Source organism: Paroedura picta, chromosome 3, assembly GCF_049243985.1.
Source record: "Paroedura picta isolate Pp20150507F chromosome 3, Ppicta_v3.0, whole genome shotgun sequence".
In the NCBI taxonomy this organism is placed as follows: domain Eukaryota; kingdom Metazoa; phylum Chordata; class Lepidosauria; order Squamata; family Gekkonidae; genus Paroedura; species Paroedura picta.
In genome coordinates, this window is record NC_135371.1 from 152,121,258 (window position 1) to 152,134,472 (window position 13,215).

The window sequence follows — 13,215 nt, forward strand, 5'->3', positions numbered from 1 at the left end:
AAGAAATGATGCCAATTCCCAGTCAAGGCTTCCACCTTGACTGGGAATGTGTCTGAGTTCATTGTTCATGGTGATATCTTTGAAAAAAACACTGACATTTAATCATGTGAACATCTTACACTTTGCACATACGTGTGGGTCACTTAAGAAAAACCCTTTAAGATTCTGCCTGGTTAAGCTGCAAACCTACAAGGACTGCAACCCCATTCCCAATAAAAGAGTCAATGCAGTAAAGAAAAAAACCTCGAACGTTAACAGTAGACAATCATGCAATTATCACCAGAGGAAAAAGTACCCATATTAGCTATTATGAACTGGGATTCTAAGACAATGAGATGCAAAGGGATCTTCTATAATCACATATAACTGCTCAACATCCTAATTCTGATATTTAAACAGAAATTTACATAGCACAAAAGTGTCCTTTGCAAGTCACCTGTGCTACTGAAAAATAAACTTAACAACCCAGCCTTGAGAACACTTGCTCACCTGAGAAAGAAAAAAGCTCCTCCAGCATTATACCAATTAGCAAGGCATTCTTTTCCACTTTTAGGTAACATGTTATTAATGCACGATATGCATGGGCATGCAGATTAACAAATGTTTTTCCTGGCTGAAAACATTTGGAGAATTATTTATGAGCTTGTTTTGACATGGAGTGTATGCTTTGATATACAATGACCGCTGCTGCTGCTTGGTTCAGAAAACCTGCCAAAACATTTAAAAAATAAATCTTTCCAAAGTGGTCAAATGAGCGTTTGGCAATCATTAATTTAGTGAGGATCAGTTTTCACAAGGCTTTAGGGAATCGTCAGTTCCTAAATACAGACCAGATTAATGAACGGCTGAATCGGTAAATAAAATCAATTGAGTTTTTGTACTCTGTGCTCCCAGAACAGGTACTTAGGTCAGCAACGTTGTGCCCATATTATTGGTTCTTCCCAGTACTGGCTTGTATTGAATCACGATTTAAACACAATAAAATCTAACACAGATGGGAATTTGAGCAATTTAAATACCACAGAGATTGTGCTGCCAGTAAGTCAATTTACTTACCGCATGAGTATAACAGTTAGCAGCATGCTCATAGCAAGTGGGTTTGTAACGGCTGTTTGCTGGAGCCGGATGGTTCATGAATCTGTGGAGACAATTGAGACACAGTTTACATAAATGGATACTTAAAAGGTTGTAATGAATACACTTATTCAGTGGGTTAATATTTAATATTCTCGCTACTGATCATTGAAGGGGCTCTATAATAACAGGGTGGTAAGGCAACTGACATGCTGTCTGAAGCTGGGAGACAGCATGAGGCTGGGAGTTCGATCCCAGGAGCTGGCTCAAGGTTGACTCAGCCTTCCATCCTTCCGAGGTCGGTAAAATGAGTACCCAGCTTGCAGGGGGGTAAACGGTAATGACTGGGGAAGGGAATGGCAAAACCACCCTGTATTGAGTCTGCCATGAAAACGCTAGAGGGCGTCACCCCAAGGATCTGGCATGACTTGGTGCTTATACCTTTACCTTTAATAATAACACTGAAACTTTTCTGAACAGGAATTTGGACAAAAAGTCCCCATCAAATTAGTTTAAGAAGGAAAAAAGGGCTCAATACTGCCAAAGTTAGCAGATCTCTTTAGGACCAGTATTCAGTCATATTCCATTTAGAAACAAGTATTGAAAAAAAAATTGTCATAAATACTAATTTGTGTCATCATCTTCTTCCACATTTCCCTTGTGAAAACAAGTAAAGGAAGTCAGCTTTTGCAGACAAGAGGAGACGTGGAGTTGAACAGAGGTATATTAAAATACAGACATTAATTAAAATAGAAAGGAAATCAAATTAGTTAAAACACAGTATTTCTCTGGACTGGGGCAACAAGATTAGCCTGATGAACCCAACATCAGAAGCCCAGAGGTTAACCAGCGTGCTGCACACAAAAGCTTATATCCCAGAATTACACTTTGTTGTTCTTAAAGGTGCCATTGAACTCAAACTTTGTTATGCTGCTGCAGGCCAGCACAGCTCCAGTCCCGACCTCAGCGACCAATCTATGCACAGTAAAGTTAGCCACACTTAATCCCTCTTAAAGTCACTAGGAAGCCAGAACATGATTGGAAGCCACAGAACATGTCTCTTGCCTTCTTTCACGTTGCTATCCTCTCCTCTCCTCACCTAGCAGCTGAAACAGCTGCCCAGCAGTGAACCACTCCTGTGACCCAATCACAGCCGTTCATTTAAGATGCAAGTTCTGATATTTTTGATTGTTTACGGCACTTCACAAAGTAAATGTCAACAAGTATGCCATGTCCAAACAAATGAAAATTCTAAAAAGGAAATGGGTAGTCAACAAATCAGAGGAAGCCCAAAATCCTCAAGTCAATTAATTAAATAAACAAATCTCTTCCATCTAGTTATAATTATCAGGAAGTTAATGCATAATTCATTAGTGTGTTTGACACTGCTCAGTCAGGACATAATTACTTTGATTTTGGCAGTCAGTCATCACATGAGATTGCCATGGACATTAAATTTGAATCCACCGAAAACGCTAATAGTCTTTCATCTTAGAAACCATTTGGAACTGAAGTATCTTGGAGCAGTGGTTCCCAACCCCCGGTCCGGGGACTGGTCCCAGTCCGTGGATCAGTCGGTATGGGGCCACGGCTCTTCTTTGTTCTCCTCCCCAGCTGCTGCCTCGGGGGCTGCCCTGCCACTCTACCGCCGACTCACCTTTGGTGCTCTCCAGTGGCTGCCATGGTTGGGGCTCCCCCTCAATGTGGCACTGCACAGCTGCTGCTGGCAGTGCCCCCCAGTGGGTGGTGGGAAGTCAGGAGCGTCGGCAGGAAAGTGGAGCAGGGGCTCTGGCAGCGTCGGCATCGCTCGACAAAAGTCTATCCCCCTGGGCCTCAGTAAAATTGTCAAGCGTTGACCGGTCCCCGGTGATAAAAAGGTTGGGGACCACTGTCTTAGAGTGTGAGAAGTATTACAAAACTGACATTTAAAACTGCTAACGAATGTTCTTCAAGAGTTAAAAACCTAAAGTTAAATGTATGGTGTATTCATTGAAGGGGGAGATTATATGCAAAATCTTTGGGAGGTGCTGTAAATCTTGTTTAATTGCCAGGACTTTTAATAGGTTAAGAACTGCAGGCATCTGTGGGGCGGGCGGAACAATTTGTGTTTTTCTTATAATCTTGGTATTGACTTATAATGTTCTGATTATTACTGTAAGCCACCTTGAGCCAAGAGGAAAGGTGGAGTATAAATATTTTCATAAATGAACATACTCAACTTTTAGTGTGGAAGTCAGAAAGCCCAGGAATAAGACCTAGTGGAGAATACTTCTGAGTAAACCTGCTCAGGCTTGCTCCCATAATCTTCTACAGAAGAAAAAGGTCATTCAGAGGATTCTTCTCATCAGCAAACGCATCACCATATGCAAGAAACTGGTCACTTTTATATCACATCAGTTCAAAACATGTTGCACTTAATGCAATTCCAGTTTTCAGTAAATCACCTGCTATAAACAGAAGACGTGCTCTTATAGATCAATGGTTATTTTGTTAGTAGCCACGTTCCTCCTCATTTTGAGAATTAGTCTAGCTGCAAAGACTCTTCCCCAAGTTCGCCTCCACACTGCTCTGAAATCATATTGCCTGGCCAAAATATACACAATTGCTGTCTGCTTCCAAAACAGAAATACAAAAATCCACATGCTAGCCTGATGCCATGCTTCCAGGAGCTGCCTGGCCTCTTCAGTCCCGATAACATTTGGTGGAGCCGACTGAGCCATAACACCTACAGGTGCCCCCCAGACTGAGGGAACGAACCGACTGAGGGATTGTCAAGTTATTGTTGAAGTGCTGCTCTAATTGTTCCAGTTGATATTTTGTTGTTATTGTTATGTTGTTATATTGATTTTTGTTATTGATTTTGATAGTGTTCTATGTGAATGTTCAAAAATGTTTTATGTAAACCGCCCAGAGCCGTAGGGAAGGACGGTATAAAAATATAAATAAATAAATAAATAAATAAATAAATAAATAAATAAATAAATAAATAAATAAATAAATAAATAAATAAATAACTGCAAGCCTGTAGGGGCTGTTAACCTCTTTCTCCCCATGCAAAACCGTGAAGCATTTCTGCAGGACAAAAGGAATCCTAATTGCATCACCCTGAAAGCTTCTTCTTTTTCATCTAAAGGTATCCCCTGTGCAAGCACTGATTCATGTCTGACCCTTAGGGTGACGCCCTCTAGCGTTTTCATGGCAGACTCAATACGGGGTGGTTTGCCAGTGCCTTCCCCAGTCATTACCGTTTACCCCCCAGCAAGCTGGGTACTCATTTTACCAACCTCAGAAGGACGGAAGGCTGAGTCAACCTTGAGCCAGCTGCTGGGATTGAACTCCCAGCCTTATGGGCAGAGCTTTCAGACTGCATGTCTGCTGCCTTACCACTCAGTGCCACAAGAGACTCTATCCTTTTCATCTAGCAAATTCAATTAGACAATCACTAACAAGCCTGCCACATCTAGTCAGCATCCTGTCTCACAATCTAAGGGTCATCAAGAAACCACGTGCGTTTTCGGTTTCATTCAAGTAATGCAATTATGGATTTGGTCTCTTTTCCTGGCAAATTCATTAAGGATCCACCCAGGGAAATTACAGGTTTGAGAAAACTCTGGAGCTCCTCCCAAGGTTTTTGTCTCAAACCAGACAAGAACAGCACATGTTTTCCAGTTTCTTTATCGTGCACCTACAATCACCTCAAGTGCATTATTTTATGGACTACAACACCCACATTTAGCTTCAGGATACAAATCTTGCTACTTATGCCATGCACCAACCCCCGCCCTGCCCCCCGCATTCTTTGGGATTCTCCATACACACCCAACTCTATGTGGGCCCATCATTGAAGGGGGGGGGGAGTGTTCTTGGATCCTATATGCTCATCCCAACATGCTTACAGGCTTCACTTTTTTCCACAGACATTGCTCATTTCTCCAGTGGGCTTCACGCTGTGATGGTAGCTATACTTTATATTTTCCCCTATAATCCCCTATTGCACCCTCTCAACCTTGTTTTTCTAATCTTGCATGTGTGATATCTAGCCTATATCGTTGTACTTGTAGTAATGGGTTTAAAATTCACAGTCAGAGTAGTTCAGCAGTGGAATAGGCTGCCTAAGGAGGAGGTGAACTCCCCTTCACTGGCAGTCTTCAAGCAAAGGTTGGATACACACTTTTCTTGGATGCTTTAGGATGCTTAGGGCTGATCCTGCGTTGAGCAGGGGGTTGGACTAGATGGCCTTTATGGCCCCTTCCAACTCTATGATTCTGTGATTCTGTGATATTTTGATTTTGTGAGCAAGTTGGTTAATTACTTTAAATTTCTTTTAATAAAAACCATTTTCATTTATTTTTGTCTGGTTCATTGAGGGTTTCTAAAGGAATAACCCCGGTATACACTGGTGGAGATCCTGTTATTACCCCTCTTGCTAGCTTGGTATAGTGATTAAGAGAGGAGACTTCTAATCTGGCCAGCCAGGTCTGATTCCCTGCTCCTCCATATGCAACCTGGGTGACCTTGGGCTCATCACAATCCTGATAGAACTGTTCTCACAAAGCAGTTCTTCCAAGGCTTTCTCAGCCCTACCCACCTCACAGGGTGCCTATTGCAGAGAGAGGAACGGAAGGCAATTTGAAACTTCTTTCAGCAGGATATAAAACCCAACTCTTCTTCTTCTAAATTCCCCATTCCAATATCTAACTTGGGTCACACTTTGTACTACTGAAATAACGTTGCCAACAGTTTTTAAAATACCACTTAGAATGTTCAATTTTCATTTATGCACAATCCACAAGGGATTTTATAAAGCCACAGCCCAAACTGTATACCTGAGAAATAATGTATACTGATCACAACATAACAGAGGCTGGACTATATTTAAACTCTCATAGGGGCCCTAATGTTCCACAAAATATACTCAGTTAATGGACTGTTGAGACGCTTTGTAAGGGAGGGGAAATGGATGCCATCACTGGAGACTGAGAGAAAACAAAAGGGGGGGGGAGGGTCATGTTGAGAGAGGGCAGTAGAGGGGCTGAGATTCAACCCATGTAAAGACTTCTGGATCCACCTCCTTTTCGTAGTAGAGTCAATGTGATTTTTTATAACAAAGTAAAACACATGGAAAATGGGCAATAAATTCACCTGTGTCTTTTGCTACTCCCCTCTCCCTTCCAGCAAAATCCGTATCTCTTTAAAATAGTCTCTTTCAGAACTGGAGGCCAGCTGAGAGAGAAGTCACATCGGGAGTCAGACTACCAGAAAGCCAGTCATGGTTTGCAGAAGTGGGTTAATACCACTAACAGAGGTATCAACGTCCTTCCGGATGTTGTTTTATATATGACTAGGCAGACTTACGTGTGAAGAGGATGAGTGCACCCCAGCTGCATCTTGTTTGGCCCCTAAACCATACATATTTGTTGCATACATGTAGGGATCAGAGCTTTCACACAGAACAATAAACAAAATATTTGACTCCCCATTTGTGAGAATATTCCAGTGCATTAGAAACAGAATGCCCAAACACAAAACCCTCAGCTCAAAGCTCTCTGACCACCAAAGTGTAGTTCCTATGTTACAAAATTAGTAGGAACAGGACACCTTACATGTGGTGTGCCATGTGGGTATATCTCTTCAATACGTGGTCAACATGTTATGATATACAACTCAACGAAGACATCAACTGAATGTGTAGCAGCTATGAAAGAGGAAAATCCTATGGTACAGATAAGGGACTGAGAATAAAAAGAATGCTGGTTGTCCTATTGCCTTTATGCTCTGTTTATGCTCTAGGGAGCAACTGCTGAGCCACTGTGGAATTAGGATGCTGGACAAAGTGTAACCTTAGTTCAACCCTGCAGGAGTCTTTTTATGCTCACACAGAATTATAGAGCATACCTGCTAATTTCATGACACGTGGAGGCTTTAAATGGTGGCTGGAAAATAAAAAAAAAAAATGCGTAGGTTAAAGGCCTGAGAAAAATATTGTACAGCAAGTTTATTTTTAAAGCTTTCTCCACAGTCTCCCCCAAGGGTCACTTTTTTGCTTTGCCTGCATTTGCTATTGCCGTTTAAGAACTCAGATAGACAAAGAGAAACTCCTTTTTCTCTGAAGCTTTTCCCCATTTACTGTATACTTAAGTGACTTCATCTCAGCGCTTGAGAAATGTGAGCTCCCCCTCTTTTTTCTAGCTGCAGGATGTCTGTTTCCTCCAGTCTGAAAGTAGCAAACCCATGCAAGTCACCACTGGTCTGAACATACATTTTAATAATAATGATGATGATGATAATGATGATGAAGATGATCGGGGGAGGTATCATTTATATCATCTACTATTTTACTCAGTTTAAGTTACATGGCTACAAACATACCAGTGTCTTTAAAAAGCCTGGCTATCTTGGTGCCTAAACATTAGATACCAGTGTTAGTCTCAGTAACCAGTATTCGTCTGGACCATGCAGAATATTATCATGAAATATGGCCTGACTCAGCAATATTGCTATTTTGCACCCAGTTTTCGTGTCCTGATGGCAAACCATTATTTGGTCACTTGCCATTTTCTCCTACCAACCCAGAATTACTGTATGCTTCTCCCTCACTCACAGAAGCGCGAAGACATCAAATCGAATTATGCTACAATAAAACAATGTAGTTGCAACAGTCTTTAGAAGGTATTCCCTCATGGTCTACATATTAAGATTTCTTCAGTTTCCTTCTATTTTACATTTGGATTTCAGTTCTCTGTGGAAGCCACTGGATAAAAGTTTTCCACAAAGACACACCTGAAATGGACCAAAGGAATCCAACTTGGCTATGCACATCAAACAGCTAAAGTTATCATCTTTCCAAATGGCATAATTGAGCTGTTGATCCTGGATTCTAATGAATATTTTATCAATAAATACCCTAAAAGGACCAGTGCCTGTTCTTTGCATTGTCAGGTCAAATATTACTAGCTAATGTTTTGCTATTTGATTAGATTAGTGTTCAGGGTTGCTTATGTATTTTAAATTAGGTATTTTATTAAATACTCTCTTACTAAATACTCTCTGACATCTGCTTCCACTGCAGATCTAAATACAAAGCACAATTCTATGCATATCTTGTTAGACTGCAAGATCAAATGTAATCCTGATCAAACGTGATGTACTTCATAGCTTTTGTAATGGATAAGAGAGGAAGATTAGAAGGCTGGTAAACGTTTAACTGGCCATGCAAATTATTTTAGAGATCTAACTACTTGTTGTTAACGACAGACTCCCTACTGCTCCATAACTACCAATGGGTGATCTACTTTCACAGAGCAATGGTTGGCGATTTTAAAATCTGGAATGGCTATAGTGTGCCACACAGAAGTTGCCCAAAAATCCCAGATAGGGGGTCAGTAAAAACTTCTTGTGGCGCAGAATGGTAAGGCAGCAGACATGCAGTCTGAACCTCTGCCCATGAGGCTGGGAGTTCAATCCCAGCAGCCAGCTCAAGGTTGACTCATCCTTCCATCCTTCCGAGGTCGGTAAAATGAGTACCCAGCTTAGCTGCTGGGGGGTAAATGGTAATGACTGGGGAAGGCACTGGCAAACCACCCCATATTGAGTCTGCCATGAAAACGCTAGAGGGCGTCACCCCAAGGGTCAGACATGACGCAGTGCTTGCACAGGGGATACCTTTACTTTTACCTTTAAAAACTTCTGGCATGGATCACTGCTGATGGTACGATATACTTAACTTTTGGCTAGGCTGGTCCATAAAAATATATTGGCTCTGAGGGGTTGGGTATTGGAACCTCTGTACTTGGATATTTTCTAGCCCCAGCCAAAGTGTTAAGTCGCCTTCCCAGAAGCAGAGGGCATACCAAAGGTGAACTGGAATTGGTTACAAGTACGGCAGTGCAACACATCTATCTGCTTCATGACTGGACCTCACATTTCACATTATACCTCCTTACTGACAACCAACAGTTCTGCATTTGCAAGAAAGATCTATTTGCTCTTAACAGGTTGTACAAAGGAAGGACAACAAAACTGAGCAAACAAGAGGAAGACAGCCAGACAACACTGTCTCATGCAGGGGCAATCCATGCATGCAGCATATCCTCTCATACTTCTAACTAAGCACTGCTGTCCATTCCATGTCCCTTTTCCTCCTTTGACTGTCAAGTATATTTCTCAACAGCATAATACTATAATAGCTGCAGAAAAGATATATACATTAGAATAAAAGACAGGCTTCTTTTATAACATATTCAGCACCAAATGCAAACATTTATTCCCAAACAACTTTGTTTCTGATCTGAGCTGACCCGTCTTTAGTAGGATTCTAGATCTATATTGTTTTTCACTTTCTTCACTTGCCCCTCTTTCCAAAGTTGGAAACAGCTAACAAAAACAGATCAACCCTGTCTTGTGGAAGTGTCACAACAAAAATTGAGTCCAGTTAGCACCTTTAAGACCAACAAAGAAGTGGAAGTGTCAGACATTCAGGATAATGATAAATGCAGAAAAATCGCTTACAGCTGTGCATAAAAAGGGAAGCTTAGTTCAAACAAAATGAATGAAACACCGGATATATGAACTTTCACCCAGTTCAAAATAGAAAAACTTCATATTTCATCACGATCCATTTCCTTTCTACAAGCAAAAGAAGAACACTCACCTCTTCTTACCACTCAGCAAAGGTCTACCCTCTTTTCTCAGCAACTAAGAAAGAAAACAGCCAATACTTCTGAATGCTGTGTAAATTTTAAGAGGCTCTCCAAATAGCAACTGTGTGCAGTGTTGATACTCAAAAATCCAAGATTTCAACAACTATATCTGACCATGAAAACCCCACTTCAATTCTTCATAGCAGGACAAGAAAATGCACAATTATTAGATGCACAGGGGGAATAAAAAGCACACCCTCAAGAAGTGCAATAATCAGAATGGTTCCACAGCTAAGCCAGGTGCATGTGCCTCCCTCAATTCAACAAAACTCCCACGAACATTGGTAGTTGAAGGTCATATGGGTGCCCCAAGGTTGCAGAGAAACGTAGACAAAACCCACAGACAAATGATCTCCTCAGCACTAAGAGATATTTGCATGAAAACACAGTTCCATAGTTGGGCAAAGGTTTTTAGTAGGAGCTGTGAACACAACATCCCTTAGATACAAAAATGTGCTTTCTGGGCATTCATGTTGCAACTTTGTGAGCCGTGTTCCTGCTATCATATATCTGGGTCAGTGTGGTGACATTTCCACAATACTTATTTTGTTGAGGGCGTTGCAAGCTCATTATAAATTTACCTGCAGAAAACGAAGAGGACATGGCATCATGCACTTCGGCAAGAGGAACAACTCTGCTCAAGTGCTCCAAGAGACAGTACAGAAAGAACACTGTTCCATCAGTGGAGATGCAACAGGTTTAAGCATTATGTGTACGATATGACAATACCCAAGATGTTCTGCAATAAAATAAGCTGTCCATCAAGGGGAAATTAACTGAAGAGGGACTCCTGTTTACAAGCATGACTGAATAATGCTCGGCAAGTATGTTTTTTCATCCCAGTCCAGCCAAGACACATTCAAATTACATACCTGACAAGCTCTCTAACAGTTTTCAAAGAGCATCCCCCGAATTCTCCGTATTCAACAGCTTCTTTACACTAACAGTGTTATGAGGAGAAATCTTTCCATAGATGGAAGCCATCCCACTATGAAAACAGGCAACCCACAGGGTAGAGCTTCTGAACCAGTATCTGGCAAAGGCCTTGATTCCCTCTTGGGATGCAAGACAAGTGACTCAGAAACGCAGAAGACAAATCGCACACAAAGGAGGATTGCTCTGCAGTAAAAACCAATGGAGATGCGATGCTTTGAACCCTGGGTGCCACATAAACAAGGCTGTACATACTCTGGAATTACTACCACTACGCGGTACTCCTGCCCGCATCACAAGCCCACCCAGATACACACACCCTTCAACTATCAAAAGGAAACACCCTTTTACTCTTCAGATCACAGGATAGGCTACTAAGGGCTAAATCATGCAAGTCAAAGAAGGCAATCTTTTTGGCCTGATCAGTGGAGATCTGGAAATTGCAACCCCTAAGGCCAACCCCCCAAACCACGCTTTGAACTTTAAAAAAATTTTAAGCCCCACAGGCATCCAACTCCCCTGAATGCAGAACAGGAGTCGAATACTGTAAGGCGGAGGGAAGGAAGCCCAGCATCTGCCACGAGCGGTCCTGAGCACCCCACAAAGGGACTCGGGGAGGGCGGCAATTAGGGTCCGAAGGAGAATCCGGATTCCCCACGAGCTGACGGGCAACTCGGCTGCCTTCACATGCCCCCTCCTGGGCGATCCCCCCTCCAGCCCCCGTCCCAACCACTCACCGCCGGAACCTCTCCTGGAGCCGCCGCATGAGGCTCCCGCCCGCCCGCCTCCGCTCGCGCTGGGGGTCGGCACGGGGGGCTGCGGGCGGCTCCTGAGGCGGCGAGGGCCGGAGTCCGGGCCCTCATTGGCTTCCCAGCCTCGAGCGGAGGCAGACGGAGCAGCAGCAGGAGGCGGCGGCGGCGAGAGCGGCCCCGGGCTGCCTGGGACGCGGAAAGAGCGGCGGCAGCGACGGCGGCGGAGGAGCGCCTCCCGCTGTCGCCCACCCGCCCCCCGTGTCGGCCGAGGCCGGCGAAGGAGCTCCGCCTCCCGCCCAGAGCCGCCCGCTAGTTGGGCGGGAAGGAGGGAGAACAATAGGCGGGCGGCAAAGGCTGGGTCGGGGGCGGGAAGCGGCGGCGGCGGCTGAGGTAAAAGAGGAGCTCAGGGTGCGACCCAGCCCCCTCTCCCACCCCCCCCCCCGGCCATGTCAATGGGGAAGGGGATGAGTCACGATGACACGGCCTGACTGACGCCCTCCCTCCCTCCCTCCCTCCCCCCCCCGGGGTGGGGTGGGGGGAATTGGCCTCGGGCGGGCATATCTGGCGGCCGCCCGAGACGCTTCCCCAGCGATAAGGGAGGCGGTCCAGCGTTGCACAGCGAGAGACTCATGCGACGCCCCCCCCCCTCTTCCCCCGTCACATCTATCCCAACATATGACTGGCGGGGGAGGCTTATGGCGGTCTAAGCCCATTGCAGTCCTGGGGGAAGTTTCCGAAGGGAATGCATTGGGGTGGGTAGCCGCGTCGGTCTGTAGCGACGGTCCAGTGCCAGGCCGGTTTATCCTCGTGGCACATGTAGCATGGGCTGCGTTTCCCGGGGTCCCACGCAGTGCCTCCCGCCCATGGATCAGGGCCTTAGCCTCTCTTCGCCCCCCATTTTCCTTTTTAAGGACACTTGGAGTGACACCCCTTTCCACCGTGGGGTTGCTCCCGCTGCAATTCCTAGCGTCCCGCAAATCCTTAAATCATCCCTGGTCCAGTGGCCTCTTTATGACCAACGATGTTTAATTCTGGGGATAAGCTTTTGTGTGTAGGGACACTCCCTAGATACAGAGAAACAGAATTTCCAATAGGAAGTGGGGAGGGGATAGTTGCCAGGAGAGGCTGGTTAGCGTCAAGATGCACAAGTGACATTAAACAGCCCTTCCTGGCAACCCCTTCCCGTCCACGTTTCCTAATAGCTTATGATATTCTGTTTCAGTGTATCTGAGGAAGAGCGCTCTAACACAAAATAGCTTATACCTTGAATCAAACTTTGTTGGTCTTAAAGATGCTAGTGGAATTACTGGTCAAATGACAGCCTACCTCCTATGTAGCATAACTTAATAGTCAGCTTGACTGACTCATTCTGTAGCAACATGGGTGGAAACAGCCAGGTTAGGCTGGGCTCGGAAGATTGTAGAAATTTTAGGATTTTATTATTTGAATGTTGGTTGTGTCAGAGGCTGCTTCTAGAACCCATTCAATGGCCAGAGAGTTTCAAGTCCCACATTAAATAAAGCATGGACATTGATTTTAGCTGTGTGTGATCCTGCCATATGACTTTGACAGGAAGACTTACGTCCATTTTCTGTGAATTGATCTTTAGGATCAATCCTGGACTGTGTATCTTGTGAGCAACAGGCTCTAGAAAGGGTGCATGAGTTTGGGGATGAGTCTTTTTTTAATCAGAGCCAGCTATATAAGTACATTAACATCCCATTACATGGTCTTGGATAGATCTAATAAAGTGCATT

At 44.0% G+C, this 13,215-nt stretch overlaps 1 protein-coding gene and 1 long non-coding RNA gene across 7 annotated transcripts in view; one reads left to right on the plus strand and one right to left on the minus strand.

Moving 5' to 3' along the window:
* The window catches only part of MMD (monocyte to macrophage differentiation associated), a 31,912-nt gene that overhangs the window by 14,820 nt on the left and 3,877 nt on the right, over positions 1-13,215 (minus strand). Inside the window, exons 1-3 of one of the 5 annotated variants that reach the window (XM_077328691.1) lie at positions 11,444-11,657; positions 9,725-9,768; positions 1,057-1,138 (exon numbers count right to left, since the gene is read on the minus strand). In XM_077328691.1, coding sequence (XP_077184806.1) covers positions 1,057-1,138; positions 9,725-9,768; positions 11,444-11,569 — 252 coding nt within the window. In that variant the 5' untranslated portion in view covers positions 11,570-11,657. Of the gene's footprint in view, positions 1-1,056; positions 1,139-6,969; positions 7,008-9,724; positions 9,769-10,354; positions 11,381-11,443; positions 11,673-13,215 lie in introns of those variants that run through there. The other 4 variants (XM_077328692.1, XM_077328695.1, XM_077328696.1 and 1 more) reach the window with 4 other exon arrangements.
* Positions 11,724-13,215, plus strand: part of LOC143833183 (uncharacterized) — a 30,191-nt gene continuing 28,699 nt past the window's right edge. The window contains exon 1 of one of the 2 annotated variants that reach the window (XR_013229548.1): positions 11,724-11,848. This is a non-coding gene — a long non-coding RNA (uncharacterized LOC143833183). The remainder of the gene's footprint in view (positions 11,849-13,215) is intronic. The other variant, XR_013229547.1, reaches the window with a different exon arrangement.